Source organism: Balaenoptera musculus, chromosome 2, assembly GCF_009873245.2.
Source record: "Balaenoptera musculus isolate JJ_BM4_2016_0621 chromosome 2, mBalMus1.pri.v3, whole genome shotgun sequence".
In the NCBI taxonomy this organism is placed as follows: Eukaryota; Metazoa; Chordata; class Mammalia; order Artiodactyla; family Balaenopteridae; genus Balaenoptera; species Balaenoptera musculus.
The window spans coordinates 150225929-150249782 of NC_045786.1; the positions used below are offsets into that span (position 1 = coordinate 150225929).

The window sequence follows — 23854 nt, forward strand, 5'->3', positions numbered from 1 at the left end:
TGAGCCCAGGGGCCCTGCACTCTGGAAGGGCAATGGGTGTGTTCCACCCGGGGAGATGCAAGCTCCTGCTGTTCCCTCAGCAGCCAAGGCAAAGCCAGTTTCTTGATCGCCCCCCCCCCCCCCCCGCCCCCGAGGCACCAGTAAAGCAAATCTTCACTCATCTGCAGCCTCTCCCCTGTAACTTAGAGGTCTCAGGGCTCTGGGACAAAATTCACTTTACCAGCATCCTAACTGCCCAGCTTGTCACTCCCACAGCCACCTTCACTACCCCTCAAGCTGACTTCTTCCTTTAGGAAGGTAATAGCATCAATGCGTCAGAATTGACAACTACAGACGACTTCATAGTTTACAATAATCAATCGTCTCATTTGACCCCCTTTATAACTCTTCAAAGGAGGCACTATTCTTCTTACTTGACAGAAAGAAATTGAAGGCTCAGAGTGACTTTTCCAAGATCACTAGTACAGAAGAAACATGAAACCCTTCTGTCTAATCCCAAAGCCGGAATGAACTCTTTCCAAATAGAGTCCCCCTGATCTGTGTATTTCATGGGCTTTTCTGGGGGAAGCCCCTGCTGAGGAAAGAAACATACAACCTTAATCCCCTAGAGCCGCAGGGACAAAGCTAAAACTCTAAAAAAGGGCAAGACACAAATCTCAAACTCCACTCTCAGCCCATATCTTTCCTTCCTCCTTCCCCGAGCCTTTAACCAGAGTGGCTGCAGAATGAGAACCCACAGCCCCTGACCTCCCAAGGAGACTCCAGGAGGCTGGCCTGAAACCCACATCCCCAAGGCCAAGGTGACAAGGGGCTGGAAGTATGGGGGAGGACTCAGATTGTGCCTGATTAAGAGCAGGGGCCTGCAGCAGAGTCCCTGCGTTCAAGTTTCACCTCCACTTCTGTCTAGTTGGGGGGGGGGGGTCATAGTCCCTTAACCTCCCAGTGCCTCCGTTTCCTCCACCGTAAAAAGAGGGGACGATAGTAGCTCTCTCGTGGGTGCTGTGAGGATAAAGTGAGATCATGCCCAGAGAGCACTCGCTGCAGGGCAGCCGCATCCCTAGCGCTGCAGATGTGGGGCCCAGAGATGCAAGGAGTGGATGGGAGACGGGTTTCCGCTGAGCACTGCTGCTCCGCGACCTTCAGCCAGTGCCTTAAAGCTCTCTGGCTCAAAGTCTCATCTCTCGGATGGAAGATGCTTTGCAGCACTGCCTTAAGGATTGGAAGTCAAGTAAGGAAAATGCCTTGCACATGTAAAGTGCTCAGAATCCACCAATCCTTTCTTTCTGTCTCCTGGAATGTGAAATTTCCTCCAGAAAACATCTAACCTCAGGCTTTGGTTTATCATCGAGAGGGATATATAGCTTCGTATGTGCCACACCAGACACAGTAATAAATGTCCCTTCCCTTGAGGAGGTGAAAGGGGGATAAGCTGGATGGGTGCTGGGTAGTGTGGGGAGAAAAAGAGCTGAGCAGGAAAGTGGGCAGTGGCGGGCAGGCAGGGGATGCAGAGGTGCTTTCTGGCTTGATCAGGGGGTGCTCAGGGGAGGAGCACCCAGGAGGTTGGGGGCCAGTCCTCATGCCTCACTCAGGGAAAAGGGAGGAGCCAGAGCAAGGCCCACAGGGATCTGATCCACCGGCCTCTTGTTTGCTGCTGACATTAGGGAAATGAACTGCCCGCTTTCTGGGCCTGTAATCTCTCAGCAAAATGAAGTGCTCCGAAAGGTCCTCCCACCTGGAATTTTCTGGGATGCTCGGTATCAGCCCCTTTCTTTGGGACATTCACTGGGGGTGCTAAGGAGGCCTGGTCTTCCTGCTTGTCCGTGGCCTTCTGCCTGCCTCCTCTGTCTCCCACCATCTCACCCTCCTACCCTCTCCTGCTCAGACACACAGGATTTATTTTTGACCAGGGTTTATAAGCAGGATCTGGAAGAGCCAGTCTGCAGAAGTTCCAGCACTTGCCCGCTCCTTCCCCCACAGCGGGAAGGGGAGGAGCTTGGGGCAGGGAGACCAGCCCGCAGGTGTGGAGTGAAGGGCAGCAGGCCTGGGCACTAACGCAGCCCAGCCGTCCTTGGCCAGCTGGAGGACTGGACGAGGGCCCGTGCTGGCCCTGGCTGCTCTGGTCGGGAGGACAGGGTGAGCCTGTGGCAGGGGTGGAGTGGAACCTTCTGGGCTTTCCTGACATCACCTCTCCAGGAGGGGCTGATTGGCCCAGGGCTTCCCTCTCCCCTGGGGAAGGCTCTGGGCAGAGTGGCCCAATGCCCTGTATTGCAGGTCAGGCCTCTGTCCCGCTCTGGCACAGGGGAGGGGGCAGGCGAGGCCAGGTTACCGAACAGGCAGAGTAAGCATGTGCTTAGGGCACTGGCAGTAAAAGGGCATCAACAAAGTGTTTTGGTATGGTTTGTTTTTTTTAAGAGCTAATTCTTAGTATTTCAAAAATAGCAAGGAAGTAGTCGTCCTGGGAAAAATCAGAACTTTGTTGGACTTTGTCACACCGATTTAAGGTTTAGGGTGGTTTTTATTTTGAATTTGTATGTGAGTGGGTGGGGGGAGGTGCATCTTAACCTCTCAGCTCTGAGGGAGGCTAAAGGTCTTAATCCAGCTCAGGGTAAATCAAGGATCAGAAAGGGGGTGGGGACAGGACAATGGGGTGTTGAGGAGGAGGGAACACGTGACCTCAGCCCACAGCTGAGGGCCCACAGCTATATCCCCTGGAGGGGGAGGCCTTCCGGAGAGAAGGGGCACTGCCCTATTACACAGGGAAAGCTGCTCTCCCTGGAGAGGATCTGGGGAAACTAAGGTGTGAGACAGTTCTGTGAGACAGGATAGGATTGCTCAGGGCCCCAGAACAAGGCCCGACAGCCTGGAATTCCCACCTCTGGGCCAGGGCTCGGATTTGTTCTCCCTTTGCTCACTCTGGAAATGAAGTGGCCAAAGATGGTGGCCCCTTTGGAGGGGGAGCTGGCAGCCCATTTCCTGGAAGACAGTTCCAAGGATGGCACTCAGCCCTCTGCATCCCCTACAGGGTAGTGCAGGGACATTGTGCCTTTTCTCCCATCGTCTCCTAGAGTAGGAGCATGTTATTCCCAACCCAACTGCCTTCTGGGCCCAAGCAGGCACCCACCAGCAAACATCTGCTAAGCACCTACTACGTACCAGGCACTCTCTGCCCATTACCTCATTTAACCCTCCTGTCATGTGGTCACTCTATCCGCAGTCTGCAGACGGGGAAACAGGCTCAGAGATGTCCAGAGCCTGCTGAAGAGCACACAGCTGGCTAGTAGCAGGGTGAGGACACAAACCCAGTGGTCTGACTCTGTCGAGCATGCTGCACTTAATACCACAGGTCTCACCCCAGCTCCAGGCCTCCGGAGGGACAGAGCCCCATGCAGCCTCCCTCATCCCTCTCTGGGCCCATCACAACCAGGGCCAGGTGCCAATGTGGGCCCTGCCACGTTCATTATGGGCTAGGAGACAGACAAGCACCTCAGGCCCTAGAACCGGGACAGGCTACATAACTTGCAGGGCTCAAGCCAAACTGAAAATGTAGGGCTCCTTGTTGAGAATTATGAAGAATTTCAAGATGGCAAAAGCAAAGCATTAAACTATCCCTTTCGAACATGGTGCTCAGTGTTACTGCACAGGTCCACGCCCATAAGCCCGTCCTGCCCAGAACCCACACGATCCGCCAAACAAACTTCTTCCTTTACCGGGAAATCCCATCTCCAAGTCAGGTGGGTTGGATTTCACAGTCCCCAAGAGGACAGACCTTGGGAAGTAAATTGCCCACCAGGGGCTTCCCTGGTGGCGCAGTGGTTAAGAATCCACCTGCCAATGCAGGGTTCGAGCGTTCAAGCCCTGGTCCGGGAAAATCCCACATGCCACGGAGCAACTAAGCCTGTGCGCCGCAGCTACTGAGCCTGCGCTCTACAGCCCACGAGCCACAACTACTGAGCCCGTGTGCCACAACTAATGAAGCCCATGAGCCTAGAACCAGCGCTCCACAACAGGAGAAGCCACTGCAATGAGAAGCCCACGCACCGCAAGGAAGAGTAGCCCCTGCTCGCTGCAACTAGAGAAAGTCCGCGTGCAGCAACGAAGACCCAATGCAATGCAGCCAAAATAATAAATAAATAAATAAACACACAAATAAATAAATAAATAACAAAATTTCCCACCAGCCTGGATGCCCTGCCACCAGTCCTCAGGTGCTCAGGATCCTACACTCTCATCTTCCAAGTCACATCTGCGTGTAACTTGGGATCTGCCAAACTCAGCCCGTAGCGTGCTGTCTTAGGTGGGGTGCAGCATGTGGGCCCGTGGATATCTAACAGTGCAGGTTACGAGCAAACTGTCCACTATCCTTTTCTGACTAATTCATCCTAGCACCTCCTCCTTCACTCCGTCCTTAATCCTTGCCGGAGACGCCCTCTTTCCTCATCCGCCCAACAGCTAGTAACCATCTAGGTACTCTGCTGAGGCTCCAGGGATAATATTTTTTTTATATATATATATATTTATTTATTTGTCTGTGTTGGGTCTTCGTTGCAGTGCACAGGCTTCTTGTTGCGGTGGCTTCTCGTGTTGTGGAGCGCAGGCTCTAGGCACGCGGGCTTCAGTAGTTGTGGCACGCGGGCTCAGCAGCTGTGGCTCGCGGGCTCTAGAGCGCAGGCTCAGTAGTTGTGGCACGCGGGCTTAGTTGCTCCGCGGCATGTGGGATCCTCCCAGACCAGGGCTCGAACCCATGTCCCCTGCATTGGCAGGTGGACTCCCAACCACTGCGCCACCAGGGAAGTCCCCAGGGATAATATTAATAATTTCATTCCGGAACAGTACCTGGCCCCTGCTCCATCAATGTCTGTAGAAGTGGCGGAGGTAGCTTCTGTATAACAAGTGTCACCCAGGGGCCTGGCATTGCTATGGGCACGCCCACTCACACACATGATCTCATTTCATCCTCCCCACAGCCCGGCAGGTGGGCATCACTGCCCCTTTGGCCTGGGAAGAGACGAAGGCTCTGAGAGGAACATGCGGAAGGTCCCATGGCGATGGAGTGGAGTGAAGAGACTGGGATCTGGTCCCAAGGGCTGCTTCAACTCCAGCACAAGCTGCTCTTACACCTGCACAAGCTGCTCTTACACCTGCCTGCAAGGTGCCCTGTCTGACCCAGGAGAGGTCCCATAAACAGATAAACACTGTACAAAAGGGCCAAGGACTCCACAAATCCCTCCATCAGCCTGTGCTCGCTTCCTCCCTCCACTCCCGGCGTAAGAAGCACCCAAATCTGTCCCAGGCAAGTCCCTCCACCTGTGCTTTCTGTTCACCAAGCCCTGCTCCAAGTGTTTTATGGGCATTTACACATTTGATCCACCCAGTAGCACTAAGAATTGGGTACAATTCTCATGCCCTTTTTTGGCGGGGAAACTAAGGGACAGGAGGACAAAGCAAATGAGTGGAGGTGCTGGGATTCAAACCCAGGAGGTCTGGTCTTAGGTCTGGTCTTGACAACTACACACCCCTGGAGGCACCCCGCCTGGACTCAAGTCCTGGCACACGGGCAGCACCCCATGTTAGCTGTGCAACGTTGGGCAAGCTACTTACCGTTTCTGTGTCAGGGCCGTTCATCTGTAAAATGAGGATAATAAGAGCACCTGCTGCGTAGGCTGTTGTGTGGACCAGGTGGGCTAGCAAATGCAAAGCGCTGAGAACGGTGCCCCGCACATAGCAAGCACTTAAATGGCAGCTATTATTAATCCCACTTTCCAGTACCCTATACTGCCTCTCCTGCTGTCTCCTCCCCTCTTGGAGCCTGTCATTCATTCACACCGATCCCCCTCCTGGTATATTCAACCTCTCCTTCTAGTTCTTTCCCTATAAACATGCTTATGTCTCCATCAACTTGGATCAGAGAGACTCCCGCCCCCCCACCCCCTGGTTGCCAGGTTCACTCCTTCCCTTCAGAGCCAAGACCCTGGGACAAACTGGGCCTTTTGCTGTCCCCTTAGTACACTGCGTCCTAGCCTCTGTCCCCTCCACTCTCTACATACCTCTCTGGCCAGGGTCTCCAGGCACCTCCCTGCTGCTAAATTCAACAGACACCTTTTGGGCCTTATCTTCCTCCATCTCAGCCCAGCGCCTGACGCTACTGACGACCCCATCCGGCGGCATCTGCTTTGGCAGGCAGGATGCCACTTCCTGTGATTGTCCTCCCTTCTCTCCTGCTGCCCTTCTTCTCCCGGGCTCCTCCTCTCCAGCCCTGGAAGGTGAGTGCTCCCAGCATTCCATCGTCTTCTCATTTTCTGCCCACTTTCCCTCAGGGACCTCACCTAAACTCACACCTCTGACTACCACCCACAAGGCAGACAGCACCTCTCAGTTCCTGCCCAGGCCTGTCTGCACAGCCCGGGCCTGCAGGTCCACCCTGAGCTGGCCCATGGCACCTCAGGCCAGCATCCCAAACTGACCAGACCTCTTCCCCTACACCTGCACCCCGTGCTGCATTCCCTGGGCACCTGAGCTGAGGATGAGCCTGCCTCCTTCCTCCCTCTGCCTCGCCCTCAGGCACCTGCCATCTCTCCTCCTTACAGCTCTCCGATTCCCCCCCCCACCTCCCCGCCAGCCGTCACAGTCCCTCCTGAATTGGCTTCATCACCTCTTGCCTGGATCACGGCAGTCGCCTCCTAGCTGGTTTCCCACGCTTGCTTCTCCTTCCGGATAGTCTAGTCCTCACACTGCTGCCACAAAGACATTTCCAAATGGCGCATCAGACGGTGGCCCTCTGCTCACACATCCTTCAGTGGCCCTGCGTGATTAATTCCAAGTCCCTCAGCTTAGCTCACGAGGTCTTGCTTGCTGGTCCTGCCTCACCTCTCCCCACATTCCAGACCAACCAAGCTAACTCTTCGTCCTTCTCCGGCAGAAACTTACTCTCCTGCCCCCTAGCCCCTTTCTCCCCTCTCTCTCCTTCCTTCACAGGCCCCACTTTCTGGAAGGGGTCTTCTCCAGAGATCCAGATCTGTGCTCCTGGGGCCCCGTGGTCACAGCACTTAGCCATCCCCTCCCCCTCCCAGCACTGAGAGTGTGTATGTGTGTCTGTCGGGGGGTGGGTGTCAGTGATGGGCGGGGCCTGAGCCAAGCCCAAACAAGGGTAACAACAGTAGCCAACATGCACTGGGAGCCGACCAGACTGGGTTGTGCCGACACTGACGTGCACTATCTGTTTTAATTCTTCCAACAACCTGGTGAGGGGTGTTCCCGTCGACAGGGAGGACGCTGAGGCCCTGAGAGACCAAGCAACTTGCCCAAAGTTAACAGCAGAGCCAGGATTGGAACCCAAATGTCAACGGATCAACATTTGTGGGGTGAACCCAAGTCTTCAGTGAAGCGTGGACCTTTGAAGTGTTGAAGGAGAAGCAGGGGGCGAGAGGAGGACGAAGGCGAGGAGAGCAAGACTGTAGAGCGGAAGCCGCAGCCTGGCTGTGTGCCCTCACGTGGCCCGGGCTCCGGGCTCCTCTGGCAACCTCTGCCGTCCCGAGGGAACAGGAACCCTGCTGCAGGCGCTTCGCCTCCGTGGGGAGGAGAGAGAGCCCTGGGAAGAAGCCACTGGCAGGTGGGACAGGAGATGAAGGGATAAGGAGGCCGCAGGTTCTGACTCAGCTGGTTCCCAGGGAAAAGGGTTTGACCTGGCCCATGCGGGATTAAGAAAAGGAGGCACAGGCTCTCAGAGGCCCTCCCCACCCTGGCCCCTGCCCCCGCCACCTGCTGACCCCTTCTACCCCTTGGGGAAGGGTGGGCTGAGGACGGTAGGAGTGGGTTAAGGCATCCTACCTCCCCCTGCCCCAGTTGTGGTGCTCAGTCACCGAGGAAACATGGAGGCCCTTCTGGGGCAGGAAGCAGCCTGGAGCCTGAGAAGCCACCTCTGGGCAGATGGCTTGGTCAGTATTTTAACCCCAGGTGAGATGGAGGACCTCACAGCAGCTCCTTCTCTGGGCCCCCCGTGCTCCCTGGGAAGCTCCCAGCCACCGTTCTCTCCCCTTCCCCTAAAATGATCCTCATTCCAGAAGGCTCCCTCTCCAAGTCCCTGGGTCCCCTTGCCCCATCGGAGTGGGCCTGTTGGCAACTTCCCGAGTCAAGAATCAGTTGCCTACAGCTCCAGGCACATGGGGGTGGGGGTGGGGATTTGTAGGAGGTGGTCACGTGACTGTCTGGGCCGAGACCCAGGGGCTCAGAGTTAATTCCTCCGTGTTCACATGGCCCAGCATTCCAGAGCTGCCTGTCCCCGGGTGCTGGCCGCCAGCGTTGCCCCCGGCACCCTCAGTGACCCAAACCTGTTCTCAGAGGCAGCTGGACCTCCTGGAGCTGTGGTTTCTGAACCACTGCCCATGGCTCCGGATTTCACATGCTGGCTCCTCCTTGCAACAAAAACCCAGGCCTCCCTGGAAGGGTTTGCACTGGTGGAAAGTGAAGTGTTGGGGTGTAGGCCTGGGGAGCGTGTGAACAACCTTCCCTTGTGAGAGAGGGAGTGAGGCCAAGCGGGGCCGGGGGGTGGGGGTGGGAGTTACTCACTGCTCTGTGACTTGGTTGCCTTGTCTGTAAAATGGGAGTAACGATAGTACCTACTATGGGTATTTTCCTGTCAAAGGAGAATAATGGCAACGAGCAGCCTCCAAACCTTGCCATAATAAAGGAAAAATAGTACATGACCATGCCTAGCCCAGAGGGTCCAGAGGTTGCATTCAATAACATTTCTCCCTCGCTCTTTTCTTTTAGCCACAGTTTCCCAATCTGTCACCCAAGAGACCTGAGGAAGCAGTTCTGCCAGCTTCACCAAGCTGCTGTGGGGTATGGGAAAGGGAGAAGAATGTGGCAGTAGGGGAAGCGCTGGACGCTGCAGGGAATACCTGGTGTCCATGGCCACCGCCCCACCCCTCCCCCTCCCCATCCCTTCCAGAGAACACCCCCAAGCCACAATGGGGCTGGCTTAGGAAGCCCAACGCTAGCACCACAGCGATGTAGGTAGGTATAAGTGCACCGGCGTGGGCCAAGGGCACACACACACACCTTGTCCAGGAGCCAGAGAAAAATAATAGTTAATCCCTGGCTGTGGAGGTAGAGAGGACACCCCAGACCCTGACTGGGGCTCTGACCAAGTCTAGTTCCTTGCCCTGGACCTTCCTTCCTGTCTGGCTTATTCTAAGGTCTACCCCCAGGAGATATGTATTATAAATCTAAGCTTCTTTGTGCATCTAATACTGCTGAAAATATACACAAAATAACTGCCAACAGTGCTTCCCTCAGCGGAGGGGAACTGAAGACCTGGAAGGGAAGGAGACTGACTGACTTTTCACTGAGTATCTTTTCATGCTGTTTGATTTTCTTTTTTGCCATGTATATGTAATACCTTTTTAAAAATTAAGATACTCTACCCCTGGGATGGAGAAATGGTAAAAGGCTTTGCTTGCTATGCTACGGAATTTGGACTTTATCCTGTAGGCAACAGAGAGCCAAGGGAGGTTTCTAAGCAAGGAGATGACATGTTCAGATGTGTAAAGGAATTGCCTGCTACAGAGCCCTGGCCTGGAGTGGGTGGAGACTGGAGCCCACGGGAGACCAGTTGGGAGGTTAGGACACTTCTCTTGAGTCTAGCCTGAAGCGCGGACCCACGAGGAGGTAAGCTTTCGTGGATCATTTTTTACTTAAGTTTAGGGGTAGGAGGCAGCTTGAGGGAGACTTCAGAAGAACAGTCTTGCTCCAGAATCCCTGATTGGAAATATGCCTTGGACAGCACCATAGTGTGTTCCAAGCACACCAAGCCTAGAAAATGCCCTCTCCCAGGGGCTTCCCAACAGCGCCCCCCTGGGGACAGCCTCACTCACTGGCACTGGCCAGGCTCTCATGGAGACTCTGGGAGATGCAGAGAGGGCTGAGCGACAGGCTCAAGCTCTGAGCCTGGGTTTCCTGGGCCCTGTGGGTCAAAAATTAGAGGCCCCCTGCGCAGAGCAATATAGGGGTCCTGGCTCTAGGCTGCCCTGGGCTTGAATGGAATACCAACGATGGCTTTGGGCATTTAACCTCTCTGAGCTCAGTTGGCACATCTGTAAGACGAGGGTCATCACACCTTCCTCGTAGGCTGGCCTGAAGTGTGCATCTACCTGGCACCTCACACAGCACCTGGCATGCCACTTGTCTCCTAAGATGGCCAGGCAGAGGTGGGTGACAGGGAGAGAAGAGAGAAGCCCCAAGTTCAACGGAAGGTGGCAGGAGTCCTGGTCTCCCTACCTCTGACCTCTATGTCCAAATGGTTACTTATCTGACAGTCTTTAAACCTTCAGAAGTTTCCAATCAGCAAAGGGGGAGGTGGTGTGAGGGCCCACAGCTCAAAGGTTAAGAAAGGACTCCACTAATTAAGGCCCACCTGATATTTACAATCAGAAACCTAGACACTGCTCTCCACATCCCTTTCCCCCAAAGGTATGGCTGCGAAAGAGACCAAGGGACAAATGCTTGTTTGCTGTCCTCCAAGAGCTACTAGAAACACTGAACCCTACCCCACCAGGTACTCACTCTCCTTTTGCCCACTTCGTCAGCACCTGCTCTCATATAAAACTCTAGGTAAGTTAAATGTCCTTAATTTTTTAAAATGTGCATTAGAGTTGTTCCTAACAGGAATCTAGCCTGGGCTCTGCCACTGTGTGACTTTAGGCAAGTTCCTTCATCTCTCTGTGCCGTGGGGACCTCATTTTTACTAGGTGTATGAACTAGACCTAGGTTCTAACCTCAAGTTCCATGGATGGAGTTTAGATGTGCATGAACCTCTTTAAAACTTGGGTAACGCTGGTCGCATCCCAGAAGGGAACTAGGTGGCCGAGGGGCCACTTGTAGAAAGGAAACCTTACGGTTGTACTGTATTCCCCTTTGCATCTTTTGAACTTTGAACCAAAGGAATATATTACCTATTCAAATATAAGTACATAAAATTAAAAAGGAAAGAAAATGTATGCAAGTCCATGTGTGTGGGGGGCACCTGTACTTTCTGAGGAAGGATCCATCATTTTCACCAAATTTTTCTAAGGTCAGAGGACCCCAGAAAAGTTTAAAAAGCATTTCACCCGATGCCCTTAAGGGTCATTCCCTGTCCCAATTTCCTGGATTTGACAAAGTATAAGAGAAAACAAAAGTGAATTTCAGTCCTCATTACATCAATAGCCTGGGCTGGATGAATGTGAAAATGAACCCTCAAAGCACACTTAAAAACATAGGTGTTGGGGCTTCCCTGGTGGCACAGTGGTTAAGAATCCGCCTGCCAATGCAGGGGACACGGTTTCGAGCCCTGGCCCGGGAAGATCCCACATGCCACGGAGCCACTAAGCCTGTGCGCCACAACTACTGAGCCTGCGCTCTAGAGCCCGCAAGCCACAAGTACTGAGCCCACGTGCCACAACTACTGAAGCCTGCACGCCTAGAGCCCGTGCTCCACAACAAGAGAAGCCACGACAATGAGAAGCCCAACACAGCCAAAAATAAATAAATAAATTTATTAAAAACAAACAAACAAAAATAGGTGTTCACGCCCACGTGAGCGGAGCGGGTTCAGATGTGAATGCCGGACTTGACACGGTGAGTTGTTCTCACTGGTGGATCTCCCATCTTGCAACCGTCAGAGATCAAGGTCAAAAAATGACGCCCATCATCAGCCTCTTCTCTCAAAGCTGTTGAATTAAGTCCTCTTTGCCCCACCCCTGTGCCCACTCAAAGAAACATCCGGCTTAGGTTAGCTGCACAAACAATGCCTATAAATAAAAGCAATATGGATTTTTAAATGTTGGCCACTTTGGCTCGTAGTGGGAAGAGAATGAGAAGGAGGAAACAGAGGAGGTGGGGAGATCCAGGGTGAACTGGAGATGAAGGAAGACTAGCTCATCAGAGACCTCCATCTGAATCCCTGAAACCCACAAGAATCCTCGTGTACTGGAGAGGAAATTGCTTCCTGGGTGTGCAATGTGGAAAGTGTCAGGGTAGGGGAAATCTAGCTGAGGGATCAAAGCAAGACTGGTTAAGGCAACCAAACTAGCAGCTGAATGGGTCAGAGCAAAGAGAAAGGTCACACAGTTCCAAAAAAAAGAAGGGGGAGCTGCCATTTAACAAACGGCTCCTGGCACTGGTAAACTTTAATTAACTGCACCATTATAATTCACTTCCACCCCAACCCGTGCTCTCCCTCTTACCCCCTCCCTCCTTCCTTTCCCCCAGGTCTCATCAAGGCAGGTTTCCTTAGTGAAACCTAACTGGCCGCCTGTGCTGGATGCTTCATTATTACAGCTCTGCCTCTCCTGCTAATAATGCACCCAGCAACAAGAGGGAGCAAACTACAGTTCTCAGCTCATGACAGGCCCCTTTCCTACCTATGTGCACTAAATCAAGGATCCCATAATCCTAAAAGTTCCTGAAAGTAATACAAGAGCAATGAAGAGGCAGTGGAAGGCCAGCAGGAGCGGATGCGCACGCAGAGGCAGGTAACAGGGCCAACTCCCACTTGGATCCACCGGACAGTACTCACAGGGTTCACACCTGGACCGGTCATCCACACGTCCAAGTTGACATGCGCAGCTCAATGCTGTGGCTGCACCCGCCGTGCCTTCATTCACTGGTGGTTAAATTACACCCGTGACACTCTATCTCTGTATTCTCAGGCTGCTGAGCTTTACCCATTTTATGGGTGTGTGCAGTGGGCGTGGGGGTTGGGAGCACCTCAGAGGATCTTCCAGGCGAAACATGCTTGGTTTTTATTAATGAGCTGATGAGAAAAGCCAACCCAGACCTTTAAGTGAAATGTGTGATTGGTAGCCAGGCGAGAATAGGTTTTAGAATTAACTCTTCCTACAGTCTGCTATGCATTATCACCCCCAAGTTAATTACCCCTGAGGATGAAAATAGGTTTCATGACTCATAAGCACCAATACAACACTTGGCAGCAGATGAAAATGCAAGGACACATTTGCAGGAAGCTGACACGCACATCTATTTGTATGTGGGGAGATTCTTGATGAGGTGAGACAGGTACCTCCCGGGTACCACGATTAAGAGGCTGCAGCAGATCCATCAACTGCCATTTATCCACACCTCCAAACACACACACACACACACACACACACACACATACACAAAACACAGAGTCATGCTTTCCACTACTTCAATGATGGTGGTGGCAAAGCAGGAACAGAAACTAAAAGCGTGTTGTTAACAGCAAGTCTGAACACCAACCCAACCTCCACCTCGGTGTTCTGGGCTAACCAGTGATTTGTTTTTCCCCAGACTCACCTGTGCCCATACCCACCTCCCTAGGCTCCGGATCCGTCTTTGATGGGAATGGGATGGGGGTTGCCAAGTCTCTTCCCTTATTCGCTATTCCTCTGGCCTTGTGCAGACGGTCCTGGCCCAGCTTGCCTCCACCAGGAATGGGGTGTGGCCAGGAATGGATTTCTGATAGGATCTGGGGTTGTGTTTTGCTTCCTCCCTCCCATTTCCTACTCCCCTTCCATTTGCCTCCCAGGAAAGTACAAGGTTCAAACCAGGTTTGTTTGCCTTCCCTCAGAGCTCTGGGAGGGCTCCAGAGCCCTAAAGGACATTCCAGTCCCACCCCCATCCCTCTGTACCTCACAAATGCCACCAAAAAGTCAACTAGATGAATAATTGCATTTCTTCACCTGTGGGGACGGGTTCTATTTGGTGTCATAAGTAATCGTTCCCCAGGAACACGGTTTGGGACTCTCTCTTCCCCACTCTCCACAACGAGCTAAGTGTCCTGCCTTTAGAAATTATTATCAAAAAGGAAGGGAAAGAAAAAAACATGTCATGAATGAGGTGAAACTGCTCTTCTGATGCATGAACTGGAAGCTGCTGGGAACTCAGTCCTGAGAACATGGATTGGTTTCCCACTTCCCACACCCCTCCTGCCTCCACTGCCGGCTCCCAGCTCTGTGACATTTTTGCTTTAAATGTGCAGTAACAGTGATTTTTGCCACATCTAGGAGGCAAAGCACCCCAGTTTTGTCCTGTTTCCTCCACCCCACTTGCATTAAGTCACAGCTGCACTGGGTATCAGCATATACTCAGGGCCACAGGGAAAGGCACCAAAAAGCATTCCTGACAATGCTATTTGCAGCTGGGGTGCGCATCAGGGGAAAACAGAGATGCTGAAGAGTAAACAGAAATCGCTTAGTCAGCAACTGTCCCGTCGGGAGAGGTGAGTGTAAATAGTCTGGTACTGAAGGGGAGGAGCAGTCAGCCAGCACAGGGCCTTCTACAGATGCCACCTCTGAGGTCTTTCAAAGGCACCAGCATTTGTGTTCTATGTTGGAAGTAGGGAGGGTGTCCCCCATGTTGGAGCTGTGTGGTCTTAGCCCTAGAAAAACACACTTGCTGACTCCGGGCAGAATTAATATCAATTGAATTTATTACAAGTTACTAAGCTCCAAGGCACATTACAGTGTTCTGTTAACTACAGAAATGTATAAAGGACAAACAGAGCAGATTCTCCATGTCTAGCATTTCGCTCTACTGTTCAAAAGCATCCGTGCATCAATAAAGCAAAAACAAAACAACACGTGAAGATCCAACACATTCAGGTCAGTAGAAACAAACCAAAACATTTTCCCTCACAAACTTGCAACAAAAAACACCCACCCCCCAACACCCCCCCTTACCATTTTGCAAAGGAAACAGAAAAACAAAACGAAACAGAACAAAATAAAGTGAAGACTTCAACACTTGGGGCTGTTCAGAAATGAAGCTCTCACCATTTTATAGCATCATTTTTTTTTTAGGCAGCAACACTGGCCTTGGCAAAAAAAAAGTCATTTTCTTTTGTGTGTGTGTTTTTTTTCCTTTCAGTGAGTGCGTAACATTTACAAAAATACACACCAGCAGCAGTCGTTGCTAAAGGCTATTAATTCTGTACCTAGGCAAACACTCTGCCACCAATAAATGCTAACGAATATGATGCAAATGACCGAACCAATATTATACTGCTTAACACAAACCAGCTTATCCTTCAAATGAAGAAGTTACATACCTTTGTTTCAAAATATAGAAACATACGACGAAAATAATGTCTATACATAAGACTAACTTTTTGCAGTTTGTTATATTCACAATTCTACATCTTGGGAGTGAGGGAAGAGAGGGTCGATGTGGGTGGGGGAGGGGCCCTCTGGACGGGAGAGGAGCTGGTCTGGGGCTAAGGAGGTGGCTGTCTTGTGGTTCAAGGGTCTCTCTCCTTTTTCACTTTAACATCCCCAGCTAAGATCGTCGCGATTTCGCCCTGCATGAAGGCCCAAGGTACATTCGACCCAACCAAGGGGCATTTCTCTCCGCTGGGGCAGTACACCTCGCCGGTCGCCCCCTGGGCCTTGATACTCTCTCTAGAGCAAGGGAAGCAGAATTTGTGGCTGGGAACGGAGGGGCACTGAACGAAATGCGTGTCCTCCAAACGTTCGTGGCAAATGGTACAGCAAAGGGGCCCGCTGTTGGCCATAGGGGAATCCGGAATGTTTTGGGGGTGCACTTGGTCCATGCCCGGGTGGGTGCTAGGCGGCGGGGGCGCCACCTGTAAATTCAGGTCCCCGTTCCGTGATGCCAAGCGGCGCTGCCCGGGTACGGAGGCCGGCGACACTGGGCTGCTGCTGTTGCGCCGTGCGGACGCAGTGGTGGAGTGCACAGAACTGCCGTCCTTAGGCGAGTGCGCCGTGCCCAGTGTGTCTGCCACCGACATGAGGGCGGCCATGGGCGACGGACCGTTCTGAGGGGCTGACTCGGGCGGGGTGGTCCGGTTGGAATGGGGTCCCAGGGGTGGGGGCGGCGGAGGCGGACCCCCTGCCGCATGCCCTGGCGCCGCAAAGCCCCCGGCCGACATGGTGAGCTTTAGTGCCTCGCTCTGGTTCGCCATCCACTGCTGCCTCTGCTGCTCCTCGCCCAGCTTCAGCGCGCCCTCGGCGGAGTCCGGGGGCTCGGGGGACGCCTTCCTCTTGCGCAGGCTGGCAGCTGCGCCCCGGCCCGAGGGGGCGGCGGGCGGCAGGGCCCCGGTCCCCGGGGGCGCGCTGGGGGCGCGGCTTAGACTCACCAGAGCCGTGGGCAGCATGGGGCAGCTGGCGTCCAGGTAGGGCTGGGGCAGCATGTCGGCGCCGGGCACGCCCTCCTTGAAGAAGCGCACGGCCTCGGGCAGCAGGTCTCCAAGTAGACGCCAGTCCCCGGAGCCGTGTTTCTTCTCATACTCCAGATACTTGAAGCCGGAGGAGAGACCCCGACCGAAGTCCTTCATACAGTCCTGGTACATCTGCTTGGCCACACCAGATGCGCTGGAATACACGTTGCCCGAGCCCGTGGGGTACTCAATGAACAGCTTCAACTCGTAGTCCATGCCAGGCTTGGAGACGGCGTCGAAGGCGAAAACGCGGCCCAGCAGCGAGTGGTCCTTCTTAAAACGCACCTCGTAGGGCGTGCAGCCGGCCAGCGTGAGCAGCGTGTCGCGGACCATCTTGGGCTTGTTGGCCCACTCCTCTGCGCGGTTGCGCAGGCTCTCGCTCAGCTCGGCCAGGGCCTCGGCGTTACGCTGCTTCTCCTTCAGCTCGCGCTCCTGGTCAGTGCTCGACACGGAGCCGGGCCTTTTGCCACCAGCACCCCCGCCCACCTCGGCCACCGACGACGAGGTCGAAGATGACGCGGAGGACGACGCGGCCGATACGCCTGGGCCACCCCCGAGACAAGCTGGGCCCCCGGGAGCCCCGGGGGGCGCGGGCGTCGGGGGCCCTCGGCTGCCCAGACCATGAGGCGGCGGTGGGGGCAGCACGGGGGCGCTGGCCGGGCCGTTAAGCAGCGTCTGCGGCAGCAGATTAGGGGGCACGGTAAGCTGGGGGCCTCCGCCACCCCCCGGGTTGGGCAGCCCTGTCACTAGTCCACCATGCGTCCCGCGCCGAGACGCCACCGACGCCGCCGCTGAAGACGAGTTGGGGCTCTGACGGTTCAGCTCCGGGGGTCCCTCCTCCGGTGTGGGCTTGGGGAAGCCGTTGGGGCCCCCCAGGCCGTTGGGCAGCCGCGCGGAGTGGCTGCTGCTTCCCAGGCTCACCGGTGGTGGAGGATACTCGAAGCGGCTGCGCTGTTCCACCGCGGCGGCGGCGGCGGCGGCGGCAGCAGCGGCTGCGCTCAGGCCATAGCGCTCCAGGCCGGACGGGGCCGCCAGCACCGCAGGCTTGCTGGAACCATCGACGTGGTTGAGCTGTTGTTGCTGCTGTTGCTGCTGCTGTGCGGCGGCCGCTGCTGCGGCCGCCGCCGCCGCCTCCTTAGCCGACAGGGCCACCGTCTTGACCCCGACGGGCGGTGGCGGCCCGGGGGAGCGGCCGTCCTGGAAGCAGCCGTGCGCCCGCTTCAACTGACGCGCGGTCTCGATCACAAACTCGATGCGATCCGCGCCCTCGTAGTTGACGCAACCGCGGCATACGGGTTCCGAGAAGTCCCAGATCATGGCCCAGGGCATGCGGGGCAGGTCGCACAGGTAGCAAGATTGTCTCCGGGACGAGGACACCTGCGCCGCCGACATGATGCCGGCCCTCGGGAAGGTAGGCCCCCGCCCCGGCTGTCTCCGCGGCGCTTTCTCCTCCCGGAGGGCTGGCCGGCTGGGGAGGGAGTACGGCTGCGGGGGAAGGAGGGGGGGCGAGAAAGTTCTGCCCCAGGGGCTGGAGGGAGCGCGAGTCTCCACCGCCCGCGCAGCGCCTCGCCGCGGGGGCTCCACCGCCCGGGCAGCGGACGAGTTCAGCCCACTCCTCGCCCCCACCTCCTACTGCGGCTGTTTCGTCGGGAGGGGAGCACAGGCGCCTTCTTCCTGGTGTCGCAGACCCGGGCTGGAAGCTCCGGGCCCGGGGGGAGGGGGCGAGGGTGCCGGGTGCTGGCCGCCGTTGGTTCTTGGCCCCCTCCCCGGAGTGGCTGGTGCCTGGAAGCTCGAAAGGGGTAGTCTCTTCCTCTCCCCTGCGGGGGGACCCCCTACGACCTGCGTCCTCTCCCCGCCAGGCTCTCTGGGACGAAGGCTAGAGGGTTCAGTGCCACCCGGTGCCCGAGTCCAATCTTGCTGAAGTCGCTGCTTCCCCGGAGGGCCGGGGGAGGGGTTGGCAGCCGAGAGAGGAGCTTCTCCCCTCGCAGCGTCGGCCGTTCCGCTGGCGGCAGCTGCGTTTGCACGGCCGGAGAGAGCCGCCGCGGCCACTGCTTCCAGGACGCACGAGAGCAGAGGAGAGGAGCGCACGCACGCAGGCTCCCGCCGCCCCCAGGCCTGGCGGGCGCCCGGGCCCCCGCGGCTGGCGGCGCTCACGTTGGCTGCAGGGCGCTCGCGCGGCGCCTCGACCCGGGTCGCATCCCTTCCCGCTCGCACTCGCCCGGAATGTGGGGTTGTGATTGTTACTCTACGTTCCGGAGGCGCGTCTCGGCGCTCCCGCTCGCGCTGCGGCTCGCGCTGTCCCGGGCTCGGCCGCGCGGGATGCCGCCCAGGCGGAGCGCTGACGTCACCGCCATGCTCTGCACCAGTTCTTCCCCCTCCCCTTTACACTTCCTCTGTGGAGCCCACTTGTTGCTCGGGAAAAGCGCATGCGCGGCAGGGCGCCCAGATTCCTCCCAGTCGGCCCCTCCTCCGCGCCTCCGCCCTCCCCTCCCCCCTCGCTGTGTGTGTACAACAGCTGAGGCCCAGCGAGGTAATGCTGGAAGACCAGGGTTGGGGGTGGAAATTAAACAGACTATGACCTTTCCTTTCTCCGCCCGGCTTTCCCAAGTTAAAACGCGTTTGAAAACCACAAGCGTCGTTTCCGATCCCGCTCCCCACCCCACTCCGAGCAGTGAATTTAAATGTCCTGTTTCAAGATTTGCGCTGTGAATTTCATAAGGGTATTACCCATTCCGTCTGCAATCAAACCTGCCCCCCCGCCCCGGTATGAACGTCACATTCACTGCTACCACTGATGCCGAAGCACCTGCAAAATTAGCTGTTTTCCAGTCTTTCAGAAACTGCCTTTTCGCTTTGTTTTTGTGCCCTGGTCTAGGAACTTGAGCTTCAGCGACGGAGCTAAATGAATTCAGGGTGAGATACCCCTCCCCCAAGCAGTACTCTAAAAATTTTGGCTGAATGTCTAAAGAAGCTACGAGAGCACCCGGAGGCCTTTAAGGAAAACAGTCTACTGGCTGCGCACAGCTGCATTTGGGGGCAGGGAGGGGGAGGTGCTGGAGAGACCAAACAGGTGAGTGGTTTTTTCGGGATTGATAAAAGAAGGTGGGAGCAGCATTTAATAATGTTGATATATCTTTGTAAAGCACAGCCACAGTTTTCAAAGTTCTTTTTTGTGTGCTGTGATTTCATTCCAGAGTGCCCCAGAAGGCTGAGCAAGGCCCTGCTTTCTTTTCCGTTACAAGATCACCTCTCGTCATTAGTGTTTATTGCAGAACAGATATGTTGGTCAAAGGGCTAGTTGGGGCATTTCAACTGATTCTTCCAAGTATTGGGCCTGCTTTTTTTTTTTTTTTCCATGAAGATTGAGATAATCCTGGGCGAGGCTGGAGAGGGGTGGCAGTATAATGGAATTTCAGGTTCTGGAGTCTGGCACACTAGGTTGGAATTTCCTCTCGGTCACTTACTGGCTTTATGACCTTGAGCTAGTTACTTACCATAACATAACCTCTGTTTTCCACCTATAAAATGGGATCAGAGCTCCCAACTTATTAGGACTGTTTGAGATTTCATTTTGTTTCTTGTTCTAACAGGAGGCAACTCACTGAGAATTGCTGTGGGCCAGTCACTGCTAGGTGGTTTACTTGAATCATCATTAAACTCAGTATTATCTACAAGGTAAATTCTATTATTAACTCTGATTTACAAGCTCAGAAAACAAGGAGGTTAAATAACTTGCCCAGGGTCACACAGCCATTAGAGACAGAACGGGGATCTGAATCTAGTTAAGTCTGCTTTGAAAGGTGCCTTGACAAGCTTAAGTTCTCAGAGGTGGTTTGGGGTGCTCAAATTTTCCATCAGCACCCCCCCATTTGTTACAATACATACAATCTCATGTAAAGTGCTATGCAATTACATTTTCATAACCAACCCCCATGCTCCCCTTCCAAATAGATTGTGCCATTGAATTCTTCCATATACAGAAGTTGTGGATCTGCCACTGCCACAGACTATAGCATAAATACGCCATACAGTGTGTAGAACACAGTGTCAGGTTCACAGGAAGCCATTGGTAAGGGTTGGTTATTATTAGTGTTGATATTAATGTTGGTACTATTGCTGGTTAATGTGTGGAAGTACTTTGCAAATTGCATAGAATGTAAGGATTCCTACTCATTACTACTATTACTACTAATTATAATAAATAATTGAAACAACAATTGAAGTTGCTTCAGTTGAAGCAACAAGAAGTATTTGTTTTATTTATTTATTTGGTTGCACCGGTTCTGTATTTGCAGCAGGCGGGCTCCTTAGTTGTGGCATGCAAACTCTCAGTTGCAGCATGCATGTGGGATCTAGTTCCCAGACCAGGGATCGAACCCAGGCCCACTGCATTAGGAGCGTGGAGTCTTCTCCACTGCACCACCAGGGAAGTAAGTCCCAAGAAGTATTTATTTTTATTTTGACACTTGACCTTCAGAACCTGTTTCCCGCATCCAGCCCTCCCCAGCACCCCTATTTCCCACTCATTCTGGGGCCCTAGGTGCAAAAGAAGGTGTGAGTTTTTAAGGAATAGGGAGAAGAAGGGGGAAGGAAGAGCCCTAGGGAGCCCTCTTTCATCTCAAAGCAGCCAGATATCGGTTTTTGCAAAACAGTGAGCTCACTGTGCACTCCCCAACAATAATAAACTTTATCTGGCCGGCTGGCTCCCGGCGGTGATTCCTCTGTAAAGAGCTGCTGGGAGCATTGCCTCACCCTCCCAGACTTCAACCCTCCCCACACCACAGCTACCCTGGAGTGAGTCAAAACATAGGGCTAGGAAATGGAGTGACATTCCCACCAGCCTGGGGCTTGAGGCTGCTTAGCTTTGGCTTGGCTGGTTAATGTTTCTTTATATTAATATTTATTCAGTCTGTCCCTTTATTAAACCAAAAATACTGAAGAAAGCAACTTAGCCCCAACCCTCTAGCCAGGCTGCTAGAGAAAGCAAGTCGGATTCTGTGTCATAGTGTTATATTTGGTATGCACACACATATGTCTCCATCTCCTTGTCTGTCTCTTGTCTTTGCTGTTACTAAAGGAGATATATATATACACACACACACACACACATACATGCTGGGTGTCTTCAGACACACAGAGTTAGAAATAAACATGCATTTAAACAAACTTCCATTACAGTCTCATAATCCTTTAATTTAAAAGGCATAGTTCTCTGGATATCCTTCCCCCTCAAAGACTCACCATCACTTGTGGCGATAAATTTCTTCTTAACTGCTTTTCTGAGATGGCCCCGTTTGGGGATGTGTCAGGGATTGTGAGAGGCAAGAACACCAATATTTGGCAGATAAATTTCCCTTGGAGAATTCCATGTGACAATACTGCGTCAACAATGGGAAGTAACTGAGCAAGGTGGGGGGGAGGGGGGCTTCAACCTAAGACACCAGGTGGAGAGACCCACAGATGGGACAATGCTGGCGGTGGGGTCTGGGGGCTGGCAGAGTCAGGGATCAATCTGGCGCAGGGGGAATGCCTGCAGTCTTCCCGAAGTTCCTTCCAACAGTTGCTCTCTCCACCCCCCACTCAGCTTGCCGTCTGAGCTGGCATTCTCGGAGGACCCAGCTTTAAACTGGAGCAAAAGGTCAGCTCTCCACTTGGCCTTTCCGGAGGCCACAGCCCAGCGTTAGGGGTGAGAAGGTTGCAGCGGGCCCCGCACCTAGAAGCTCCCTGCAGTCTCCCTCCTGTCCTCCCCCCCCACCCCCCGCACCCCGCCCCCGCCGGTTTGTGGCAGAGATGGCGTGGGGGGGGCGGGGGGGGCGGGGGGGATCTGCCCTGGCATCCTGCAGCCAGCTGGCTCGGCCTTCGAGGAGGCCAGGCTTGAACCTCGCGTCACCCCACTGCAACGTGTGGGCCAAGCTCTCAGGCAGGAGAAAGGCCTTTTTTGGTAACGCTCAAGCCCGCAGTAAGCAGGACCCGGTTCTTCGGCCCGCTAGAGACGCCTCGAAGTAGATGAAAACAAACGTGTGGGCTGGGCCCTCCTCTGGCCTCTGCCAGGGCCCGCATCCCCACGCCAGGAACACCCCGGGCGCTGTGGGCGTGGAGGAATCAAGTCAGCACTGTGATTTACACATTTACTCCCAGGCCGCTTCCGTGGCGGAAGTATTTGCCTTTTCCTAAAGGATTAATTCTGGTATTTAAAAAAAAAAAGGATTAATTTAGGCCAGGGCATACGGTTACGCAAGAGCCACTAGATCGTGAAATCCCAGGAACAACGTGATTCGCTAAGAACCCCCGGGGAGGGGAGGCTGCGCCGCCCGCCAGGACCTGCCCAGCCCGGGGCGCGCGGGCAGCCGGGCGCTCCGTGCAAAACTGGGTGGAAGGGAAAGGAGGACGTAGCGGTTGGTGCTGGCACAGCGGCCGCTGCGAGCGATCAGATCTCCGACTGCTTTCTTCCTGAAGGGGCGGGGAGTAGGGAAGAGAAGAAAGGCGGGGGGAGTCGCGTCTGGTTCCTGCCTTCCCCGCTTCCTCTCTTAGCCAGCGTGCCAGGGCACGGGGAGCCCAGCGCTGTCCTCAGCAAAAGCCGGTGTGTTTTTTCAAGTTCAAAAATAAAGGAACCCTGGAACGAGTCTCCCAGACACCAGGCCTAGCGGGAAAAAAGGGGAAGCGCCAGACAGGGGTGCTATTCACCGACCCGTTTGGGTTGAAACAAACACCCACACCCCAAGAAGTGGGGTAGTCGGGAAGGACTTGGAGGGCGAGAGTGGGCGGAGAGGCTGGCAGGTGGCTGTCAAGGCCACAGGTGCTCACACCCTCAGACCCTCCCGCCCCACCCCGCGTGCGCCTGAGCCTCAGCAGAGAGCCAGAGTGCCAGCGGGTTCCTACCGGTCCGGCACCAGAGCTGGGGATTTCCACCACCCGGCTTCGGAGACCCGTCGCCGCCGGCGCTTTCCTGCTGGGGCCGCCAGAAGGCGGGGCCTCGAAGCGGGAAGCCCTCCCTGCTGCCTCACTGTCCCTCGGTCAAGTCAGGTACAGACGGGCAGCCATCACTGCTGTCCCTGGTTGGGGCGGATGGGCCAGAATCGCCAAGTATTTTGACTTGCCTTTCTTAGCTGGGCGGTTCAACTCGAAACTCAGGAGAGAGGGAGGAAAAGAGGGCGCTTAGCATTGAGTACATATTTACATTATGTTGTTCAACTTGGACTTGGCCGACCCTAAATAGCTGTGTGACCTTGAGCAAATCGCTTGGACTTAGATTTCTTACTCTGTAAAATGGGAACAATTGCACTGCCTCATTGGTCTGTGTGGAAGATAAATATTATAATGTACTTAATAAAATGGAAGAGATTATGAACAATATAATGACCAACATTTGTCTAGAGCTCCGAAGGGCATTCCCAGACATTATCTCACCAATCTGCACACCAGCTCTGTGAGGTAGGTGTTACTTTCATTACCCTCCTGTATAGGTGAGGAAAGCAGGTCCAGAGCTAGTCCGGAATTGTTGGAAACCAAGTTCTCTGGCTCTAAACCCAGCGTTCCTTCTTCTGTTCCATGGTGCTAGCCTTTTGGGGGGGTGGGAGTGGAGGTGGGGGGTGTCCTAGCTGTCTGTAAGGAACTACAAGAAAGTAAAACTCCCACAGGAGTTTGCAGGTAAAGAATGCC

At 54.4% G+C, this 23854-nt stretch overlaps 1 protein-coding gene across 1 annotated transcript; it reads right to left on the bottom strand.

Annotated features, from left to right (window-relative positions):
• Positions 1-14427: 14427 nt before the first annotated feature.
• IRF2BPL (interferon regulatory factor 2 binding protein like) lies at positions 14428-17624 on the bottom strand. Its single transcript, XM_036842620.1, has one exon. The coding sequence runs from the start codon at positions 17585-17587 to the stop codon at positions 15257-15259; it is 2331 nt and encodes a 776-aa protein (XP_036698515.1). The 5' UTR covers positions 17588-17624; the 3' UTR covers positions 14428-15256.
• Positions 17625-23854: the final 6230 nt, after the last annotated feature.